Source organism: Chiloscyllium plagiosum, unplaced genomic scaffold (assembly GCF_037043375.1).
Source record: "Chiloscyllium plagiosum isolate Xiang-an unplaced genomic scaffold, Cpla_swu_hap1 HiC_scaffold_1, whole genome shotgun sequence".
Classification (NCBI taxonomy): domain Eukaryota; kingdom Metazoa; phylum Chordata; class Chondrichthyes; order Orectolobiformes; family Hemiscylliidae; genus Chiloscyllium; species Chiloscyllium plagiosum.
This window is the reverse complement of record NW_028270139.1, coordinates 10,063,020-10,087,744: the sequence shown is the minus strand read 5'-3', so window position 1 is coordinate 10,087,744 and position 24,725 is coordinate 10,063,020. Positions and strand designations below refer to the sequence as shown.

The 24,725-nt window shown below is 43.3% G+C and overlaps 1 protein-coding gene and 1 long non-coding RNA gene across 2 annotated transcripts in view; one reads left to right on the top strand and one right to left on the bottom strand.

Moving 5' to 3' along the window:
* Positions 1-12,976, bottom strand: part of otud4 (OTU deubiquitinase 4) — a 108,402-nt gene extending 95,426 nt beyond the window's left edge. The window contains exon 1 of the mRNA XM_043699024.2: positions 12,659-12,976. Within this exon, the coding sequence (XP_043554959.2) occupies positions 12,659-12,850 (192 nt within the window). The 5' untranslated portion in view covers positions 12,851-12,976. The remainder of the gene's footprint in view (positions 1-12,658) is intronic.
* A 147-nt stretch (positions 12,977-13,123) lies between these two features.
* On the top strand, positions 13,124-23,782 carry LOC148152066 (uncharacterized). Its single transcript, XR_015751854.1, has 3 exons — positions 13,124-13,245; positions 17,212-17,396; positions 22,865-23,782. It is a non-coding gene; the product is annotated as an uncharacterized LOC148152066 (long non-coding RNA).
* The last annotated feature ends 943 nt before the right edge of the window (positions 23,783-24,725 follow it).

The following is a 24,725-nucleotide window of genomic DNA, read 5'->3' as shown; positions in this document are numbered from 1 at the left end:
TCCCTCCAGGGCCCGGAATAAAGGAAGATAGAAGAAAACTGTGTCTCCGAGCGTTTTGCTTCGTCCGATGTGGGGACAGGGAAATGGGACTACAGGTCGGCCTCCACCACCACCCTCTATCTTCTACCTTTGAGCTAATTCTGTATCCAAATGGCTCCCCTCCCTGTATTCCATGAGATCTAACCTTGCTAACCAGTCTACCACGAGGAATCTTGTCGAACGTCTTGCTGAAGTATGTACAGATCACGTCCACCACTCTACCCTCATCAATACTCTTTGTTACTTCTGTTTTTTGTGTAAATATATTTATTAGAAAAATTTTTTTAACTTCACAAACATATAAAATGATTGAAAACTACAAATCAATAACAAATATCAGTATAAGAAAAAAAAACACAAATTACAATACAACTACTGTCTCCTAACTATTAAGCTACCCTCTAATATAAAACAAACCTTAACACTGTGCAAAGCAACACCAAAAAAAAAAGTAAAGCAAAAGAAAACAAAAGAGCCCACAAAGTACAGAACAGCTATGCTTAGCGCAAAGCTCCCAAACAAAGGAACGGGAGCATTGCATATATACCCGTATTAACTCAGGAGACCCGCTCCAGGGCCCAGGGCTTGAAAATCTAACCATCCTGGTTAAACAAACACCCTAGTTAAGATAACTGACAAATCTATTTCCAAATAACTCAAGTAGGGCTGCCATGTCTTATAAAAATGGTCTGTTGTGTGGTGCGCCATGTTTGTATATATAGTTCTTCGACTCCTCAACTTTATTTAGTTGTGTTCGGTGTGTTTGTACCATGTTTGTAAAAAAAGTCTACGGGAATGTGCTCCATAATTAATTTCCGCCATCCCAGCAAGCCCAGCGGGTTGTCAGAGACTCAGTTCATCAGTATATTCTTCTGTGCACAGTTTGCAAGAATATTAAATAGTTTCTTCCCATACCCATCTAAAGATGGTAAATTTGGTAGACCTAAGAGGAGAGATATCGGGTCTACTTTGACTTCAGTCCTCAATACCCTCCAAATCCCTCCCACCACAGTGCTCCAATAAACATGGAGCCTATGGCATGTCCAGAAGCAATGGGTAAGAGTACCTACACTTATTTTACATTTGGGACACACTGAAGATGCCCCTTTTTTAAACTTGGCCAGACAGTCTGGTGCCAGATGAGCCCTGTGTAGGACTTTTAACTGCGTAACGCAGGTCCTATTACAGATTAAGATCTTTCGAGCATTCTCCCATATGTTTTCCCATGTTTCAGAAGAGATCTCCACTCCTAGCTCTTGCTCCCAGACCTCGCATAACTGGTTAATATCCTGCCAGGCCCTGCCACCCAGCAGACGATAGAGGGCACTAACCAAAAGGGTGCTTGTGGGACGTAGCAACAGCCTTTCCGTCTCGGGCTTCTAGGGCTTAATGAGAAGCGTAATCTTCTTCTGGATGAAATCCCTAACCTGAAAAAAACGGAAAAGATCTCTACTAGACAACCTGTATTTGCGGCTCAGTTGCTCAAAAGACATCATGATCTCCCCCTCAAACAAGTCTCCCAAACTAGAAACTCTTCTCACTGCCCATAATTTGAACCCCGAGTCCATCATCCCTGGTTGGAACCCTGGCATGACACCTTAGGTGTAAGTGGCGAAGTCTTGGATAAACAACCCTCACTCTGACGCCTCGCTCTCCATGCCTTGACTATACGAATGACAATGGGGTTCCGGCAATGGTCCATAACTGTCCTCATCTTATTCATGAACAACAGGTTAATGAGAGGTCACTTGGCCTGGGAGGCCTCAATATATCCAGCCATACTGAGTTTGGATCACTACCTACCCTCAATCACAGACAAAGGAGAGCAGGGAACTCAATGATACCTCCTGATATCTGGGAAGTCAACTCCTCCCCCTCATTGTAGCAACTGAAATTTCGTAAGCTTGATGAGGGGCCGCCCACAATGCCAAAGGAATCAAACCATTCCATAAGCTTCCGTAGCATTGACCTCGTAAACATTTTCGGGAGCATACTCACGGGATAAGAAGGTTGGTGAATATGGTCCAAGTTTGTCAGCAACAATCGATTCAGGGGTTGGTGATTTCCTTAGGTGCAGAGAAAGCATTTGACTGGGCGGAACGGCCAGAGGGTGGCGATATAAAACCTCCACCTACCTAACAAAGACTCCACCCAACCCAAACTGTTCTAAGACATAAAAAAAAAACAGCCATTCCACTCAGTCAAATGCTTTCTCTGCACCCAAGGAAATCACTAACCCCTGAATCGATCGTTGCTGACAAACTTGGACCATATTCAGCAACCTTCTAATATTATTACAGGACCTACAGTCCCTTATAAAGCCTGTCTGGTCCACTTTAACAATATGGGGCAACACCCTTTCCAATCTCAGTGCCAGGATCTTGGACAGAATCTTGAAATCTGAATTTAATAGAGATGGGCCTGTGTTTTAAAAAATTCTCAAGGTCAGGTTCGTAGGAGAGTAGTCTGACACAGAACAAACGACCAAGAGGCGAGTCTGCTAGAATATGGGCATTTTATTCCCCGCAGCGTCGGCACAACGGGTCTGGTTTTTACTCACTCTACATGTTACCGGAACTGGGAGCCGTCAGTTCTCGTAGAGCGGTTGCCAACAACCCACGCTCGGCGGTTAAACGTAACCCCGGAGCAGACTCACCGAACTGGAGACTTTTCCAGCTGATATACTCTTTTCCAGATATAAACATTCATGTGAACAGCAGAGCAAGGCTAAAAAACACATTCCATTCTGGTTACATACAGATAAGAAGATTCACACGGGGAGGTGTGTAATAAGATTCACACGGGACTAAGCAACACCTCCATTCCGGTTAGATTCACACATGTATTGGGACATAATTTTTAACCGTTTCACCACATTCATTTTACACCACAACCTGTATGAGGCACAATCCTCAGGAACCTTCCCCATCTTAAGAATTAAGGAAATATTAGCTTCTCTCAAAGATGGTGGTAGGCATTCATGTATATAGGAGTGATTGTACATTTCCAACATCGACCCTGACAGAATCCCTATAAACTCCTTATAAAGCTCACCCGGGAGACCATCAGGGCCAGGCACTTTCCCACTCTGAAGTTGCCTAGCTGCCTCATGTATTTCCTGAACTGTCAAGGGGGCATTAAGGAGAGAGGCCTGTTCCAAGGTTACCCCTGGGGGGGGGTCCAGGTTCTTAAAAAAGATCTCCATTTTAGCCCTCCTGTCCAGACAGCCTTCAGACCAATACAATTCAGAGTAAAAGCTCCGACAAGCCTCATTAATCTTCTTAGCATCGTAAGGACCCCGGCGCTGTCTCTGATTGCAGTAATGGATTGGAGAGCACGCTTTTTCCTAGTCAGGTATGCTAAATACTTCCCTGGCCTATCCCCATATTCAAACAGCCTTTGTCTAGCAAAAGCAAGTTCTTTCTTCGCATGTTGTGTCAGTATTGAATTCAAGGCAGCCTGGAGGGCCGTGATCCGCTGTAACTTAGTCACCGAAGGCCACACAAAATGTGCCGCCTCCGCGGCTTTCAACCGCGTCTCAAGTAGACGCTGCTGTTCTTCCTTCTGTCATTTCCGGCTAGTCGAATAAGATATAGCTAATCCCCTAGCAAAGGCCTTAGCAGTCTCCCATACCATAGATGGACTACTAGCCGTGCCTGAGTTGATAGTCAAGAATTCCTGAAACTCCTTCAAAAAGTATTCCACAAATTTGGAATCCTTAAGGAGAAAAAGAGTCCAAACGCCAGTGCCGCAAACCTAGCCCCTCACTCTTGGCCTTCACCTCCAAATATACCGCCGCGTGATCGGAGATAGCTATATTCCCAATTTTACAACCCATAATCGAATCTAGAAGGGCTGAGGGAGCCAGAAAGAAGTCAATCCTTGTGTGACATTTATGTGGTTTTGAAAAAAAAGATGAAGGTAGGGCGAAGACATCTCCAAATATCCACCAACCCCAACTCCTCGCATAAGTCAACCACCTGCTTGGCCTGCGAAGAAATATTTGGGGGCCCACAAGGCAACTTGCCCACTGTCAGATCCAAAAGACAATTAAAATCCCCTCCTATAATAATGTGCCGTGTTCCAAAAGCACTCAACTTAGAGAAAGCACTAATCAAAAATTTGAGGGGATGCGCCGGAGGACAGTAGACGTTTAAAATGCCATATTCCTCCCCATGTATCAGGGCTTTAAGTATCACAAACTGTCCCTGCTCACCTTTCACCTGCTCTAATAATGTGAACGGAAGATTTTTCTGAATAAGTACCGCCACTCCCCTACTTTTAGTAGTAAAGGATGAAAAGAAGACCCAGTCATAAACCCCCTGTTGTAATTTCAGGTGTTCCCCATCATCAAGATGGGTTTCCTGCAACAAAGCGATATCAACCCTTTCCCTCTTAAGGCTAGAAAGCACTTTTTTACTTTTAACAGGTGATGACTTCCCTTAATATTCCAGGCGCACCATTTAATAAGACACTTAGCCATATCCCCTTTCAGACGCCCTTGTACCCCTGGGAGGAAGAACCCTGCTTACAAAGTGCCGAGCATCAGTAAATGAAGACTAATAGATTCGAAAAACTATTTCTACAAAAACTACTCTATCATAACTATAAACAACTATTACTACCAAAAAACTACAAAGAAAACCAACTATTAAACCTTGAATGGAAGACTCTTCCCCCTGCCCATAGGGGGCACTCATCCTACCCATCTCCTCCTTCACAGCTCCTTCAAACCCAGATTGTGCCCCAGCCTTAGGCCAGAAAGAAAAACAAGGAGTTGATTCTTAAATCAACAGAAAAAAAGACAGTCAGGATGAGCACTCCACCCCTCCCTGGCTTCATGTCACCAATAATTGTGACTAAAAGAGAAGCAGAACAAACAAAAAAAAGGGGGTAAGACAACAAAGAATATCCACAAAATTTCCCATCAGAAAATCCAGTTATTAAAAAAAAGGAACAACTTATTCCAAAGTCTTTTCCCCCCTTTCCAAAAAAGAAATTATTAGGGAGAAAGAAAGGAACAAAAAAAAAGGGAAACATGGGGAAAGATAGAAAAGAGAACAAACATTAACTGTATTCTTCAGGCCAAACCATCTATTTTAAAGTGTCCACAAAGTTTTTAGCTTTATCCGCTGAGTCAGATGTATAAACTGAGTCCTCGTGGCTGAAATGGAGCACTGCGGGAAATCTCATGGAGTACTGGGTGCCCAGGGTCTTCAGCCTCTTTTTAATTTCAGCCTAGGATTCCTCTTTAAAACTAAAGCTGCAGAGAATAAAAGTGCACTCGGACCGAGCAGGGTGGCACTGCATTGGGCCTGACCTGTGCCCTGTAACCCAATAAGCCCTTTCAACTTGCAGCCTGCTGGACTCGATGTGAAGGCCCAAAAACTTCGGCAGCCAGCTTTCAAAGAAGCTGACTGGCTGCTGACCTTCCCCACCTTCAGGGAGCCCGACAATTCGGAGATTTACCCTCCGACCTCTATTTTTGAGGTCGTCGATATGGTCTCAAGACCCACAACCTCTCGCTCCAGGAACTGGATCCGACTGGATGAGGACTCCATCGCAGCTTCCGAGGCCTTAGTTCGACCCTCCACCTCCTCCAGCCTCTCCCCGAGGCCCTGGATCTTCTGCTCATGCTTCTGCAGCATAGATGTGATAGGTTGGACTTGGGCACGAATCTCCCCACGGATTTCCTCAATCGCAGCCCCAACTTTCAAGGTAAATCTCTCCATCACCGCAGCCAATTCCTGTGAGTCTGTCAGGTCCCCGAGGGGTTCAGGAGAGGCTGCTGCTGCAGTCTCTGGTGTGGTGGGTGCTGCAGGGGAGTGTCCTCCCTGCTGCTGTTTGCTTGCTCCTTTTCCCTTTGGCATCCTTCCCACTCCCAAATATTAACAAATATGAATTCTATAAGGTTTTAAACTAATAATTCCACCACATAAGTTGGCCAGGGATGGCAAAAAACACCAGTATACCTTGGCTGTTAGGCAGAGCTGTCCACAGCAGTTCTACAGAATCGCCGCCATCTTGCCGAGTCTCCCTCATTATTACTTCTTAAAAAAAAAATCAATCGAGTTCAGGAAACACGATTCCCCAAGCACAAAACCATGCTAATTATCCCTAATCAGTCCTTGCCTTTCCAAATAATGCAAATCCTGTCCCTCAGGATTCCCTCCAACAACTTGCCCACCACCGACGTTAGGCTCACTGGTCGATAGTTCCCTGGCTTGTCTTTAAGATCCTTTCTTAAACAGTGGCACCACGTTAGCCAACCTCCAGTCTTCCGGCACCTCACCTGTGGCCATCAAATGACACAAATATCTCAGCAAGAGGCCCAGCAATCACTTCTCTCGCTTCTCACAGAGTTCTAGGGTATACCTGATCAGGTTCTGGGGATTTATCCACTTTTATGCATTTCAAGACATTCAGCACCTCCTCCTCTGTAATATGGACATTTTTCATGATGTTACCATCTATTTCCTCACATTCTATATCTTCCATATCCTTCTCCACAGTAAACACTGATGCAAAATACTTATTTAGTGTCTCCCCCATCTCTTGCGGTTGCACACAGACTGCCTTGCTGATCTTTGAGGGGCCCTATTCCCTCCCTAGTTACCCTTTTGACCTTAATGTATTTACAAAATCCCTTTGGATTCTCCTTCACACTATTTGCCAAATCTATCGCAAGTCCCCTTTTTGCCCTCCTGATTTCCTTCTAACTTGTGCTCCTACTGCCCTTACGTTCTTCTAAGGATTCACTCGATCTCTCCTGTCTATACCTGACATATGCTTCCTTTTTTCTCTTGACCAAACCCTCAATTTCTCTAGTCATCAGCATTCCCTACACCCACCAGCCTCGCCTTTCGCCCTAACAGGAACATACTCTCTCTGGACTCTCGTTATCTCATTTTTGAAGGCTTCCCATAAATGGGCTTGGACAAACGATGAGGGAAAGGAGTGCTGTAGATCGGCAGCAGGACCCTGGAGTGATGCTGAGATTCTGAAAGTTGCCCCCCGCCCAAAACCCGAAACCCCACCCAAACCTTGCCTCATATTCACCATCCCCCTGACCTCCAACTCTGAGGCCAAACGGTCTGTCCTCAGTAAAGGGCTCACATTCGTGCCCCTCTGCCCCCACCTCAATGAGGTTTGTACCCGCCACAACGTGGAGCTCTTCTCCCACCACCTCTGCACCACTTTGTTTTGACAAAGACTCCCAAACTCCCTTCTTCTCCCCCCACCAACCTTACTTTCCACTTGGACACCCCATCCCAGCCTCTTAGCTGCCTTAGTCGTCTTTATTGCTGACTGTCAAGTTGATATCAGCTGCCTCAATTTCTCCACCCCACTCACTCACCCCAACCTCACCCCTCCGAACGTGCAGTGCTCCATTCCCTCCGCACCAATCGCTATTTCACCATCAAACCCGCTGACAATGGCAGGGCGGTGGTAGTCTGGAAGTCGGACCTTTATGTCACAGAGGCTGAATGTCAGCTCTCCGACACCATGTCCTACCTCCCCCTTGACCACGACATCGCCATGACCCATCCAGCCACCAATGCCCATGTGGTCCATGACTGCATTGCCTCCAGTGATCTCCCCTCCACCGCCTCCAGCCTCAGAGTGCGCCAGCCCTGCACTGCCCAGTTCTACCTGCTCCCAAGATCCACAGGCCCAACCATTTCGACCAACCCATCGTCTCGGCATGCTCCTGCCCCACTGCACTCATTTATTCCTCACTCAACTCCATTCTTAGTCCAGGCACTTCCCACCTACATCTGGGACATTGACCATGCCCTCCACATCTTTGTAAACTTCCAGCTCCCTGGACCCCAGCACTTAATCTTCACTATGGACGGGCAGTCCTTATACACGTCCATTCCACACAATGACTGCCCTCAGTTGCTTCCTCTCCAACAGACCCATCCAGTCCCCCTCCGCCAATACACTCCTCCACTTTGTCGAATTAGTCCTCTTCCTCAATGACTTTTCCTTCAACTCCTCCCATTTCCTCCAAATCCAGTGGGTGGCCATGGGCACTCGCATGGATTCTAGCTACGCCTGCCTCTTTGTTGGCTATGTCAAACAGTCCCTCTTCAGCATGTACACAGGTACATTTTGAAAGCACTTAGGAAACTGTTCTTAAATCTGTTCCTCCCTACTGTTAACAGTCTTTTGAATGGATAGATGTCTCCAAAGTTTGAATACAGGCTCCAATGACCATCTCGAGTAGATGAAGAGATTCCGTAACACTATAGTACATAAAAAGATAGGATTTTCCAATGGTCTTGGCCAATATTTATCCCTCAATCAATATCACTAAAACTGACAATCTGCTCATTAAATTTGCAGATGTTCTGCACACATTTATTGCAGATTTTCTATATTCCAAGTGACTACACTTCAAAAGTAACTCATCAGTTGTAATGAGCTCTGAGACATCCTGAGGTTATTATATCATAAGTCTATATGTATTTATTTCTTTGCAAAACAAATATGACTTACAGCAAAGACCACATGAACCTTTTTCCAAATATTGATATGATCAAACTCAGTTTTAAGATACTTTTGAAAAAAAAAGATATAGCTCATAAAAAGTAAATATCACAGTAATTTCAGAATATTGTGGAATATTTCATGTTATATGGTAGAGACATCAAAGTCTAAGCCACCATTAGAAACATTTTATGAAGGTATAGAAAACTGTTTTCAGAGTATTTTGAAAAAATACTCAAAAACAATATTGAAAAACAGAAGCCCATATTGTGCTTGTACAAGGTGGCAAAACTGTCATTGATCAGTCATTTCAATTAAGGAACGGAGCAGTGAATTCCAGAAGTTACTGTCAGTGAATACACTGTTGAAGTCTCTGCAGATACAAAGAAAATCACTTGAACCAATATGAATTTCCCTTTCCACAATGCAATGACACTATTTAAAATCCCTCAAATAAGTTACACATTAGTGAATAAGGTCTAGTTCGGTTTTTGTGACGTCCTAAGCCATATCCACTTTTGAACAACCTCAAAGGCCCTGAAAAACTAATAAATTTGTAAAATTGCCACATTATTTTAAATATTGGCTCAAATTTGATTTGTTTTAAACTGATTATCATATTTTCACTTTGACTTTATAGCCATTGGTCTTGATCTTTATTTTACCCTTGAAAATCCATAAATATGAATGAGAATCCTTCAGGGTAATTAACTGTTTTGCTTGATTCATGTTATAGCTATTACCTTGTATTCCCCCAATTCTGGTGCCAGAATCGAATATTGAGAAAATTGAAACCCTCACAACAAAGATTCCTAAACCTTATTGGATTAATTCTTTTTTAAGATCAACCACAATTACTGATGAATGCAAAACCCAGGCCAGGGCCTCTTTGTCTGCATAACTGTACAAAACTGCCTGCCAAATCATTCATTAAATATTTGGTAATACAGACTGTAAAGCATGCTAAAAAGATTAGAAGTTGAAAACTTTGAATTGCACTTATCAGAACTAGGAGGCTAGAAAAAATGCACATAATTTTATGCAGAAAGAGGGAGGGTGCTGATTGCTTAAGCAGTCATTGGCTTGGCTACAAGAACATCAAAATGTCAATCTTAATTCTTAGACCAGGCCGGTAGATTCTAATTGGTCAAGATATTGTCATGGAGATGCAAAATCTGACTGCCTCCACAATCTCTTTTTTGTGGAAAAAAAATGTCTCAATTCATGTGTCTACAAAAAACAGGGTATTTATGCACATAGGTATCACACCGCTAGCCCAGCCAGTGATCTTAAATTAATATTCCTGTATCCGTTAGCACAGTCCAGATTATTTAACAAATGATGTTCAATAACAGAATCACATCTAACGGTAGATATACTTTTCTGAGACTTGCCAGCATGGGCTGGTTGAGTACAAGCAGCATGCCGCTCGCTGCGACATTCAATGGCATGTGTTGCTTGATGCAGCTCAATATCAATTTGAGCAGCTGGCAATGTGACGCATTTGCACGTGGTATAAGTTACATATAAAAATATTCAGAACCATGGTTTACAACAACAAAAATAATTTGTCCGTGTTGTACGTTTCTCAAAACCAAAAGGGGTCATTGGGCATGTCAAGCTCTGCTGCTTTCCCACAGCAACACCCAATCAGAACTACCTGCCTTTTGTGAGAATTAAGTTAGCTTTTCCTGCTGCATTCCCACTCGAACACAGCCCAACCAATCACCTTCCTCTTTTCATGCTATATAACATGATGTCTCTTTTTCTAAGTCTGTTTCTTGCAACCTAGTTCTGGTGAATTCAAGCCAAAAAGCCTCAATTTCAAATCTCAATTAAATATATCTGAGACATTAATTACAATGTTTTACTTTGTGAAAAAATATGGATGGCTCAGGATGCAACAAGTTATTCTTCAACAGATATTATTTATTTTGCCGTAAATAGATGGCATAAAATCATTATGTACTTGGCACAAATGTCATGAAGCTACGAGCTCAATGTTCTCAGGCAAGTTCCAGTGTGGTGATTACTGGAGGGCTTTGACCTACAAATTAAAAGATGGCGATGTTGAAATTGTGTCTGCTCTTTGCATAGCTGCAATACTATGTTCAACCAAAAGCAAATTACTGTGAATGCTGGAAATCTGTAACAAATAGAATGCTGAAGAAACTCAACAGATAGAGAGAAAATACAGAGTTAACAATTTGAGTCTGGTATGATTCTTCTTCTGAACGGTTTTTTTGAAAGGTTGAATTGTAGGTTTCAGTTTCATTTCCCGCATAAAGCAAATACAGGGCAGCAGAAGCTACATGTTACCTTTTCTCAATCAGATGGCAACTCTTCCAAGAACACTGCTGGGGAATTTGGGCAACATGAGTCCTTGATAACGTATAAGAGCTTTATTTGTTACAACACTGAAGTCAATAATTGCATGACAAGATGGGGTACACAAGAGAAGAAATATATTAGTTATGGGGGGATGCATGTTAGAATAGTTACTTCAGACTTCAAGAAACCTTTTTCTGCTCATCTCAAGCTCCATGCTCCAGACCATACAAGATTAAATTCCCTTTATACTAGATCAGAATTGTGGACCTAATTGCGTTATTGTATTCGGTAATGATTATTTATACCCATAACTAACTATGGTACACATACAACATATGCTTACTTTCAATGAAAGCCACTGTGTCTTTGAATTATGGAATAGCTTATAAAATACACTGGCTATAAGTCTGACATTTCTAACATATCTTGTGTGAAAACAGCTTTCCTATTTTTTTCTCTTAAATAGTCATTGCCTAATTTTAAGGAATAAGCCAAACAGAAAGCTCTCAACAATCTTATAATTTTTTTTCAAAACCTTAACCATAATCATCCTGTAATATTCTATATTCCATGGTTTATTATTTAATTCTTGATGCATTTATAACATTGATTTTTATTTATTTAGCAAATATAAATCCCCAAAACTAAGCCTCATTTACTGAACTAAAATTATTTAATCCATCACCGAGACTGTACAGGGGACATTCCTCCGCACTACTCGAGGCTTCTCCAACTGTAAATAGGATTTGTTCCAACAGCAGAACTTGGCTGCTCAGGGGCCCTGAACTGTTCAAACATATTAAGCAAGAACAACTCTGTGTAGTTCAAAGCCTGCCATTTGACAGATTGCATTTGTCACAAAGAACTTCATGAGGTTCCACATTTCCCATTCCTTGATGGAAAGGATTTCTTTTAGTAAATCTTGCCACAGAAGGCTCTGCAAGATATCTTTGTTAATGTATGCTGTCCAGAATTCTGCACAGTATTCTAGATGTGGTCCAATTAATGTTTTGTCAAACTGCAGCAAACTTTCTTCACTGTAATGACATTTTAACATCAATCACCTGACTCAAAAGGAAAATGATTTAAGTGTGCTGTAACCAACTTTTATATTCCTGTTCCGCTGTGTAGTCAATTGCTATATTTCTTAAAAATGTCAAAACTAATAAATGAACTTCTCGTGTTTAACTCTTTTTTCTTTGCCTCCCAATCCTTTTTCTTTCTATTTGGTACTTTACTTGACTCTGATTTAGCCTTTATCACTCTTGTTCTTTTTCTCAATCCTTAAATCTTGTTTCTTAAGTAGATAAATCATTGACTGGATGTCCCAGATGTGACTTTCCCCTTGACACACCATTACAAGTCCAAACCTCCAGCCAGTTACAATGCAGAAGTTGAGCACAATTTGCAGGCAGTCTAGCAACAGCATGTTACACCAGATATTAAAAACCTGAATATAACTACGTTTTCATTACGTTCAAGATCAGTGGCAAACATTAAAAAGTCAAAGAAACAATCATATCACTAACACGTCTGCATGACAGTAAAAATGTTCAATTTCTCAACAGATCACCAACGAGTTGCTTTACAACCAATCACCCTTCAAGTCTTGGGTAGAACCGCAAAGCAAAATGTGGCCAGCATATTTTTCTAGACAGGAGTGGCAACCGATCGCGCAAGGCAAGTGAGATAATATGAGCTGTTATTGGAGACCTTGATTGCATATAGCAAATAATATTATTCAATTCTAACCATGTATAATGAGGGGGGTCCCCCCAGGCGTGCTGCATACCTGTTCAGAAACAGCTCTGAAGAGGCAAGATCCATCCTTAGCAATTCTCTTTCGACACAGACCCTGACTCCTCAGGTACTCATCAAGCAGAAGTTCGTTGGGATGAGCAGTGCTATTGCAACGCTCCACGGCCTGGTGGCTTTTGCCATTGCCAGCAGCAGCAGCAGCAGCAGCAGCACCGCCCCTCTCCATCTCAAGTGGCCGCCTCGCGCCCGCTCTCCGAGCACATGGTTACACCGGCTCCTCACCGCGCGCTCCCTCTCCAGCGCCGCGCTCCACAGCTCGAGATCCAATTATCCCGGAGCGGGAGACCCTGCTCGCGCGGCCATTTGTTTTGACAGAATGCATTCTGGACGATGTAGTCGCGCTCTTGCCCTACCGCGCAGGCGCCGGGTGAGGAAAGGACTACAAGGCCCGCGGAGCGCGTCGCGAGGTCGCTGGCCGGAAGCTGTCGCGCGGGGACAGCCGGAAGTTGTCCCTTTCAGCGGCGTCGAAGTAAACGCAAGTGTTGGAATAATCAAAAAGTGGGGACTGCAGATGTTGGAAATCAGAGTCTCGGTTAGAGTGGTGCTGGAAAAACACAGCAGGTCAGGCAGCATCCGAGGAGCTGGGGGAAAAAAAAATCGACTTTTCGGTCAAAAATCCCCTCATCAGGACAAGTGTTTGACATCAGGATTGTGTTTTAATGGGGAGGTAAATGTCACGATTGAAGCTTTAGGTTGATGTAAATCCTTCCAACCAAAACAAAACCTGGCAGTGTCGTCCCAAAGCCAAACGGGCTGATAGTACAAGTGACCTCAAGCTGAGCCTTGGAGTTAAGGTGCCCAGAGACTAAATTAGAGAAATGCGAGGCTTGGGGCAAGGAAGATCCTTTAGGTGAGGTGTACCCCCACCCCGCCCCGAAAGGTGGAGTAATAGAAAATGGAGGGTTCACAATCGGCCAACATTGACGGAACGCAGGGTTTTCAGCGGCTGGAGCAAGTTGTAAAGAAAGGGATGGGCTTCCTGGAGGATGTGCCCCTCCCTTTGTGCCACTTAGTACGGTTTAAATTACAGATGTGTAATTGTGCCAGCCTCCACACACAGCTCATTCCATACACGCAGTGCCCTCTGTGTGAAAACGTTGTCTTTTATATCTTGCCCCACTCTCCCTAAACCTATGTGCTCTAGTTCTGGACTCCCCCACCCCAAGGAAAAGACCTTATCAATTTACCCCGTCCATGTCCCTCATGATTTGGAGATGCCGGTGTTGGACTGGGGTGTACAAAGTTAAAAATCACACAACACCACGTTATAGTCCAACCACCTGATGAAGGAGCAGTGCTCCAAAAGCTAGTGCTTTCAAGTAAACCTGTTGGGCTATAACCTGGTGTTGTGTGATTTTTAACCATGACCCTCATGATTTTATAAGGTCACCCCTCAACCTCCGACAGTCCAGGGAAAACAGCCCCAGCCTATTCAGCCTCTCCCTTTGCTAGGTCGATTATTTTTTATTGTTTCCTTGCTGTACATCTCTATGACTCTGTGTCACAATTCATCTGAACAGATGGAAAAGAGATGTGCATGGCAATGTGCAACAAAAAAAAAAGAAATTTAAAATCTGTTGTCAGTCAAGGGAACCATGGAGGCTCGTTAAATGGGTTACAATGATATTTGGGTGCATTCAACACAGCATGAAAAATAGAAAATTAATCCAATATTAATTGGCATTGTCAAGTGTGGAGGAGGTTTTTGGCAACAAAGGAGCCTACGGCAGGGGTAAATGTCAGATATATTTCGAAGATAGAAGTAGCTGGTCTGATATAATGAGGTTATGGTTCAGTTCAAGCTAAAATACAACACATGTTGTGATCAGTTAACCAAATTATGTCACCGTAGCCCTGGAGAGCACTGGGATTGGTGGTGTTGTAACACAATTTATGTTGGGGCCTAAAAGTATAGTTATGCTTCCCAATGTTTAATTGGAGAAAATTATATTTTATCAAAAACTCAATATCAGTTGCAGTGTCTGACAAAGCAAAAAAGTGATGATGAGGTTGAGTAGGATGCCAACAGAATGAGAATGAAAGCTGACATTACTTATGATGTCATCAAGGAATAACAAACAGGATAAAACAAAGAACTGCAGATGCTGGAAATCTTTAACAAAAACAGAAAACATTGGAGAAACTCCACAGGTCTGGCAACATTTGTAGAATGAGTAACCGAGTTAATGTTTGGAGGCAAGAGACCTTCTGTTATAAAGAGTGGTATTTATGCTGATGAGGGGGGGGGAGGGGGTAAGCAGCAGAGTGGGATTAGGAAAGGAGTGAATGGAATACTTATAGATGGTGCTGAAAGAAAAAAAGAGGAGGCAAACAAAGAGATTGCTGACGATAAACAAAGAAGGAGATTAATGCTGAGTAGATTGCTATTGAGAAGTGTGCTGGAAGAAACCGATGCGAAAAAACCTAAAGTGTGGGGGTGGATGACGAACATGGAGGAGAGTGTTCACATTCTGAAATTATGAAACTCAATATTGAGTTCTGAAGACTGTGAAGTATCTTGGCAAAAGATATGTTCTTTCAGCTTGCATTGAGTTTCACTGCAACAGGCCTGATTACAGAAATGTTGGCACTTGTGTTTTTTTTTGGATTTCCACCATCTGCAGTTCATTGCTTTATTTTTATTGTTTAATTCACTTAAGTATATTTCCAGGTATGCCCACCTCAAAGAAGTTCTGCTCCTCTCACCAAGAAGACTTCCATTTGAATTTTTCTTCTTCTTGACCACCATTATGTTTGCCTTCCTTCCTAGTGTTGTCAAAATATTTGCCAAAACTCTCTTTCATAGCCGCAGCTCTTCCTCAATGACTACCTGCAGCTGAGACATACCCTATTTGAATTCCAAATAAAACTTTGCCCTTCCTGTTTTAAACCCATCCAGGATCATGGGTATCTCCATGATGTACAGCCCTTCTCTGACAGCTGTTGTAGCTGCATCCTGACACACACACTCTACGTGTGGCGGTGCGTGGCACTTTCTCAACTCTCTCCATTACCACAGCCTCACACCAACTCAAAGCCATCCTGCTGCGTTCCACTTCATTCTTTGGCCTAGTTCAAAGTATTAACAAGAAACCTTCTCAGTTCCTTTTAAGGAATGCAAGCTGCAACAATTCAGTGATATTCACATTCCTCTGGAATCTTCCTCCCCTCCCAATCCCTCTCAATACATCTCTTCCTTTAACCCCAACTCTTACCAGGTGTTCACCATTCCTTCTGACCTTATGGTCTCTTAACAATTTGTAGTCAACAATGGACTTAATTTTATTCCTTTTCGCCCTCTTATCAATGAATTTCAGTCACAATATGATGTAACAATGCTTCTTCTGTTGCCATTGGACAGGAATCCTCTTCCCATTGCACAGATGCCTTTAACACTCTCTTTATACCTGGACTGCTCCTTCTGGTCTCTTATATGCACTTGACCTGTTCATTGACAGCTGTCAACTTAACATCAGTCTCCTTAATTCTCTGCTCTCCTCACCCATTCTGACCTATCTTCCTGTGAACCTGCTCATCTCTGTGCACTTAGATCCAAACTGACTTTGTCTTGGAATCTGTCTACAAGGATGGTGCTGTTGTTGTCAGGTGTACTAACATCTACCATGCAGAGGATGAGAGCCAGATCTCCGTCACCCTCTCCTTCCTCGCCTTGACCATGATCCCTTCATTGATCATCAAACTGTTGTTTCTGTAATGATTACTAATCTCATCTGGAAATCTCCCCTCCCATAACTTCCCATATCATAGTCCCCTAACCCTATACAGCCTGTTTCTCTCTTCCTCCCAAAATCCTGAAGGGGTGAGCAGACCCTTTGTTGGTGCGGCAGCAGAGTAGATGTTCAGGCTCTGTACCCTTATGCTGCCACTCACTTGGCCAGCCACATTCTTCTTTGTGTTTTTTTTTGTTTCTTTCTTAATTTCGCTTTAGTATCAAAGTTCACCTTTTCATCTTTTCTGCAGCTGCGGTGCAGAAGGGCAGTTGTGAGGACCTGCTACGCCAGCAGCGCGGTGAATCTGAACATCCATTTCTCATGGCCATTGTGGCCGCAGCTTTATCAGAGGCTTCATTACAAGTGGGTCTGGTCCATTCCTCCTGGCAGCATTGCAGCAGATTCAGCAGAGTCTATAGTGGTGGCATGGTGGTTTTGGTCCATTCCTCATTTCCTCATGACTATGGCAGCAATTTGGTTCTTTGGTTGGCAATGGCTTTAGCGTCAGCAACTGGGTGAGCCTGGTCTGCCCCTCCTTGCTATGGTGACAATACAGTGACTTCATGTTGGTGAGAGCATGGTGGGTCCAGTCCAGAAATCCTTGCTTTGGCAGCCTCAGGCAGCTTCGATGACACCATCCCATTGCCACTGTAGATAACCAGGAGCCACGGAGTGAACAAAAGACAAACTTTGTCATAATTTATCTCAATTATTTCCATAATTAAAATGGTGCCTAGTTGTGGTGACTTATACACATCTCACTGTATTTTCATAAATATTATATTGAATTTTTCAGATGTTCCTGCCCCACAGAAAAATTCCTTCTTAACAAAAAGAAAACAAAGAACTGTGAATGCTGGAAATCAGAAACAAAAATTGCTTGAAAAACTCAGCAGGCCTTGCAGCATGGATGAAGAGAAAGCAGAGTTAAAGTTTTGGGTCCAGTGATCCTCCTTCAGAAATGATTGTTCATAGGAAACGGTTTGTATAGAGGGACGTTGGCGAAAGGTAGGGTGTGGGATGGGTGGGAGTGGGCTTGACGAAGTACATGATCAGTGGTGATGGAGCCCACTCAGGAAAACAGGTGGGTAGTCAAAAAAATGTGTAGAAGCCAGCCTGGGAATGTGAATAACTACTAATGGGAACCATTCGTGGCTGACAGTAGGTCGTTGGTGGCAGCTCAAGGAATGACAAGGCTTTGTGTGTAGGAGTTGGAATAAGGACTCAATATTGAGTCTAGAAGGCTGCAAGGTTCCCATGTGTGAAATTAGGTGCTGTTCTTCCAGTTTACGCTGAGCTTCACTGAACCACTGCAGCAAGCCCAAGACACAGATGTTGACCAGGGAACATCTTTTTCTAGCTACAGTCACTCTGTAAAACATTAACTCTGCTTTCACTCCCTATTTCTTCTTATCTTGACTCAATGTATTTTTTCTCCCCTTGTCAGTCCTTCCCACTTGGAATCACGATTCTTCTGATGCTTCACGTCGGTTTTAACATTTCCAGTTTGCTGGGACCAGCCGCCTCCTCTTCATCATGGAAATGCAATCTGTCAACATGTTCATCCCTCATCAGGATGATCTGAGGTCTTTCTGCTTCTTCCTTGAAAGAAAGTATGAACTGTCCTCATCCATCTCCACCCTCTTATGCTTGGCCAAATTCATCCTCACTTTGAACAACTTCTCCTTTTAACTCTTCTCACTTTCTTCAGATCAAAGTGCGGCCATGGGTATAGAACATACAACAATACAGTGCAGACCAGGCCCTTCGGCCCTCGATGTTGCGCCGACCTGTGGACCTTTCTCAGCTTGTCCCCATACACTATCCCAAAATCATCCATGAGCTTATCAGAGGATTGTTTAAATCTCCCTAATGTGACTGAGTTGACTACCTCAGCAAGTAGGGCGCTCCACGCCCTTACCATTCTCTGTGTAAAGAACTTGCTTCTGACATCAGTCTTAAATCTATCACCCCTCAATTTGTAGTTATGCCCTCTCGTACAAGCTAACGTCATCACACTAGGAAAAAGACTTTCACTGTCTATCCTATCTAATCCTCTGATTACCTTGTATGTCTCTATCAAATCCCCCCTTAGCCTTTTTTCCAATGAGAAAAGACCCAGTCTCTCAGCCTTTCCTCATAAGACCTTCCCTCCAGACTAGGCAACACCCTGGTAAATCTCCTCTGCACCTTTTCCAATGCTTCCACATCCTTCCTGTAATGGGGCGACCAGAACTATACGCAATAGTCCAAGTGTGGCTGCACCAGCGTTTTGTATAGTTGCAGCATGATATTGCTGTTCCGGAACTCAATCCCTCTACCAATGAAACCTAACACGCCGTATGCCTTCTTAACAGCACTATCCACCTGGGTGGCAACTTTCAGGGATCTATGCACATGGACTCCAAGATCCCTCTGCACATCCACACTACCAAGAATCTTTCCATTGACCAAGTACTCTGCCATCCTGTTAATCTTCCCAAAGTGCATCACCTCACATTTAGCTGCATTGAACTCCATTTGTCACCTCTCAGCCCAATTCTGCGGTTTATCCAAATCCTCCTGCAACATTCTTCCAAACTGTCCAATACTCCACCAACTTTAGTGTCGTCTGCAAATTTACTAATCCATCCACCTATGCCTGTGTCTAAGGCATTTATAAAAATGACAAGCAGCAGTGGTCCCAAAATAGATCCTTGTGGAACACCACTAGTAACTGGACTCCAGACTGAATATTTTCCATCAACCACCACTCGCTGCCTTCTTCCAGAAAGCCAGTTTCTAATCCAAACTGCTAAATCAGCCTCAATTCCATGCCTCTGCATTTTCTCCAACAGCCTACCATGTGGAACCTTATCAAATGCTTTACTGAAGTCCATGTATACCACGTCAACTGCCCTACCCTCATCTACATGCTTGGTCACCTTCTCAAAAAACTCAATGAGGTTTTTGAGACACAACCTGCCCTTGACGAAATCATGTTGACTATCTGAAATCAAATTGTTGCTTGCTAGATGATTATAAATCTTATCTCTTATAATCCTTTCCAAAACCTTTCTGACAACAGATGTAAGGCTCACTGGTCTATAATTACCTGGGTTATCTCTGCTGCCCTTCTTGAACAAGGGCACAACATTTGCAATCCTCCAGTCCTCAGGTACTGACTGTGTGGAGTTTGCATATTCTCCCTGTGTCTGCGTGGGTTTCCTCCGGGTGCTCCGGTTTCCTCCCACAGTCCAAAAATGTGCAGGTTAGGTGAATTGGCCATGCTAAATTGCCCCTAGTGTTAGGTGAAGGGGTAAATGTAGGGGAATGGGTCTGGGTGGGTTGCACTTCGGCGGGTTGGTGTGGACTTGTTGGGCCGAAGGGCCTGCTTCCACACTGTAAGTAATCTAATGCCCATGCCAAAACTTCCACTTGGGACACTGTCTTCATGTATTCTATTCAATCTTTCCCCAAGTGCCTTTTGCTGCACCACATTCCTGTGATCAGCATAAATACCACTCTTTCCCATCTGCTTCCAGTTCTGACAAAGGGTCACTGGACTTGAAATGTTAACTCTGTTCCTCACTTAACAGAGCTTTGCTTTTGTTTCAGATAACAAGTAGGATCTTGCCATGGATGAATACTTGCAGGAATCCAGCAATTCATCAGCGACCCCTTTCATGAATTGTTTTCACCATTTTCTGAACAAAGTAGCATCAACAGCAAATTATCTGCAACTTTCTGACAAGAATGTTCATAAAACATTACATTTAATTTCCAAAATTAAATCTGTGGGTCAAAATAGATTTTTAGGGAACAGACCAAGTAAGTGTTGCAAATTTAGGGTCTCCATTTCGTATTTCATACCTAGTATTTCCTGTGTAGCATAAGTCATCAGTCAATTGTTCCAGTAGTAATTAGCCTTATACAAGTGTAAACAAAAGAGTTATCTCTACCACACTATATCCTATTATGAATACTGTGATTTCTAAAATAAACAGCCTTCGTTCCTAGAAGAAATGGAAACTTTCAAATGGAGGTGAGCAAGGGAACAATGGTTATCTAGCATTATGAGTAACTTGCCCATGGCCATTGACCAAAAGAATTCAGACAATTGACACTGTGTAAGCTACTAGCCATCTTGCAATAGGGTATGTCAACAAATATTATGGGCAAAGGGGATCCTCATCAGGCAATTCGTGTAGGTAGCAGTCCTCGACAGGGAGCTGTTTTCTCCAGGTGGAAGATGGGCCAGAGAGAAGGAAGAATATCTGGAGAAGAGTTCCTTAACAGTTTGGCTAGAGAGCAGTATGTTTCCTTTGCAACTTTAGCAAGACTGACAAATTCTGCCAATTTGTTCATTAGATTAGATTAGATTAGATTAGATTAGATTACTTACAGTGTGGAAACAGGCCCTTCGGCCCAACAAGTCCACACCGACCCGCCGAAGCGCAACCACCCATACCCCTATATTTACCCCTTACCTAACACTACGGGCAATTTAGCATGGCCAATTCACCTGACCCTGCACATCTTTGGACTGTGGGAGGAAACCGGAGCACCCGGAGGAAACCCACGCAGACACGGGGAGAACGTGCAAACTCCACACAGTCAGTCGCCTGAGGTGGGAATTGAACCCGGATCTCTGGCGCTGTGAGGCAGCAGTGCTAACCACTGTGCCACCGTGCCGCACGTGCCGTTCACTGCTATAGTGAGCCATTCCCAACTGTAACAGTTGTGTATTTTCTTCCTCTAAATAACTAACATATCATACCTAAACTGTTGATTAAATTGCATAAACTATCCAAAAATTGCTTACAAATGGCCGAATACTTATATTAGTTAATTGTAATCACAAACCCTCAAAATTAAATGAAGAGGAAAATCATTTTTCCCACTTCTGTCTTTTCAATTCTAGTAATGTGGCCATAGCTAGTTCAAAGTGTTTATATTGGGGAAGAGCTTCCTTAGAAAATTCTGGACAAGCCTCAATAAAATTTGCATTTTCCTTTTGAGACCTTTTGAAGGTATGCAGTCCTTGGTTGAGTATAGACTCATAGAGATGTACAGCATGGAAACAGACCCTTCAGTCCATCTGAGATTCAACCAACTGGTGGTGTCATCAGCGAATTTGTAAATAGCATTAGTCTGATATTTGGAGATGCAGTCATGGGTATACAGTAAGTATAGTAGAGGGCAGAGTACACACCCCTGAGGGTCTCCAGTGTTGAGAGTTAGGATTGAAATATTGTCCCCAGTCTTCACTGATTGTTGCCTGTGAGTCAGGAAACTGAGGATCCAGTTGCAGAGAGTAGGATCACTAAGTCCGAGATCACTAAGTTTGGTATTTAATCTCGAGGGGATAATAGTGTTGAAGGCTGAACTGAGTAGGATTCTTACGGAGTGATGAGGGAGGAGTGATGAGGAGGGAGGAGTGATGAGCAAGTGATACGGCATCTAATGTGGATCAGTTGGCCCAATAGGCAAATTAAAGTGCTCAAGAGTAGTGGGGAGGCTGGAGTTGATTAATGCCATGACCAGCCTTTCAAAGCACTTCATGACCACCAAAGTTAGGGCCACTGGGCAGTAGTCATTGAGACATGCTGCATGAGCCTTCTTAGGCACAGGGATGATGTTGGCCCTCTTGAAACAGGCAGGGACCGTAATCTGCTGCAGGGAGAGGTCGACGATGTCCAAGAAGACCTCTACCAGTTGATTTGCGCATGCTCTGAGTACACAGCCTGGTACTCCGTCTGGTCCCACTGCTTTCCTTGGATTCACACGAAGGAAAACTGATCTGACTGTTGGGATAGGTTCGTCAGGACTTGTCAGAATAGGTGTTACCTCTCCACTGAAATTCTGCTCAAAGAGAGCATAGAAGGTGTTGAGACAATCTGGGAGGGATGTGTCATTGCCTGCTATCTTGCACTGTCTCTTTTTAGAATCTGTGATGTCATTCAGTCCTTGCCATAGTCGCTGGGTGTCTGTCTGGGTCTCTAGTTTGGATCGGTATTGGTCCTTGGCTGTCTTAATGGCTCTGCGAAGGTCATACTTCGATTCCTTATATTTGAGTGGGTCTCCTGATCTGAAGGTCTCACCCCTGGTTGTTAGCAGGTTCAGTACGTCCTGATTAATCCTGGGTTTCCTGTTGGGGAACACTTCCTCGATTGACTTCCTTGGTATGCAGTCCTCCACGTACTTGCTGATAAAGTCTGTGACGGTGGTGGTGTACTTATCCAATGTACCTGCAGACTGTCCAAACATGGCCCAGTCAGCCGATTCTGGACAGAACCGGAGTGCTGACATCACCGGTTAATGCAAGATGACGCCTGATATGGTCGACTCCTTGCGAGCTCCTGCGTGCAGATCTAAGTTTCCTATCTCCTGCAACCGTTCTACACTCCTTAAACTTAATAGCATACTTCTTAAAATTACTATTAACTATGTTTTATCTAAACTCACAGGTTTGAAGCTCCTCCGATCCTCCAAGCCAGCTTACTGGATGAAGGCAGCAGACCATGTGTTGCCCACGACCCATCTGACCACCCCAGAAGAAGGCCAGGCCAGCTAGAGGCAGCCTACACGAGCCCCAGGCTTGGGGCCTACCGGAAAATGGAGAAACCTGAGAGACCTGCCCCAGGAAGGAGAACTGACATAAAACGCTCCCGACCCCATAAGACGCCTGTCTGAGATGAAATCTATCAGAATGTAACTGTAGAGCCACTTCTGCCACTTGTTTAAAATCTATGCCTTTGGTTATTGATCCCTTCACCAAAGGAAAAGTTCCTTCCTATCAACCGTGTCTATGCCCTTCATAATTCTATACTTGCCAATGACATCCTGCCCGCCTCAGTCTCTTCTGCCCCAAGGAAACCAATCCCAGTCTATCTAACCGCTCCTTAAGGAAATCTCTCCAGTCCAAACAGCATCCTGGTAAATCTCTTCTGCAGCTTCTCCAGTGCAAACAATCCTTCCTATAATGCTACCTATGACCTGACCAAAGATTTATCCAGTTCTATCATAACCTGTTTGCTCTTAATGCATTAGGTAATAAAGGCAAATATCCCATATTCTTTCTTGACTACATTATCCACCTGTCCTTCTACCTTAAGGAACCTCTCATGGGCTCCTACCATTCAACCACTAACTGGCTTATGTCAGGTTTAGACAAGTTGGTTATAATCATGTCTTGAAGCTCTGAGACCAATGGAGTCCCCCTCCTCGAACTTCCACGATCACAAAACACAAGAACATGGAAGTAACCCTGAACTTAAATAAGAATTACATCGGGAAGTGAGGACTGCAGATGCTGGAGAGTCAGAGTTGAAAAGTGTGGTGCTGGAAAAGCATAGCAGGTGAGGCAGCATCCGAGGAGCAGGAGAGTCGATGTTTCAAGCATAAGCCCTTCATCAGGAATGTGGAATTCTTGATGAAGGGCTTATGCCTGAAATGTCGACTCTCCTGCTCCTTGGATGCTGCCTGACTTGCTGTGATTTTCCAGCGCCACATTTTTGGACTAAGAATTACAAAGTGTTGACAATAGTTTGTGTAATTAGTCGATTCCATTATTCGTACTCCACATAAACCTCCATCTCAACTCTTCATCCAACGTGATCAAATTATCTTTCCCTATAATACATCTTTATAATTTCCCTCAACTATTATCTATGTTCAAAGTGCTCATTGAGAACTGTGTCATAGAATATCTCAAGATCCTGCTGTAAAGTGACAGTGACTTCAGGCTTAGCAGTAATTAATGTTCACAAATACGCTAAGTGGCCTTATGGTCAAGCTTGGTTCCATGATCTTTGGTGCTGTCATATGTAACTGAGCACCTCTAACCCAATGTGTTTTCTGTCTAGTAAATCCCATCACACACGCTGGAGATGAGATATTCTCCCAAAGTGCTTAGTGTGTCTTGAAGACTTAATGTATTGTGATGTAACACCTCATCCAATTAAAAAAATGCTTCCTTACAGAAATGTGATCAACAGCAATTTTTAAATGTAATTAATTCTATGGTACTCCAGATATCTCAATTTATCTAGGTGAATGATGGAGTAAGTAAAGGTACTGATTCAATCCAGTGTGTGTTGAATTAAAATCAGTTAGGGTGCTAGTAAGAGAGTCAAAATTGCCTTAGTTGTCATTAAGTTAGGGAGTTAAGTTACCAGATTGGCTTCTGTTAATTACTATATGTGATGGATATGTGCTAGCTTCTGCATGAGTTCACAGGAAAAAAAAGTCAGGCTGTCACTGGAAGGAACAACTTTTTAAGTGATATTAAATAAGTAAGATATCAAAATGGATAATTTAATATTTGTA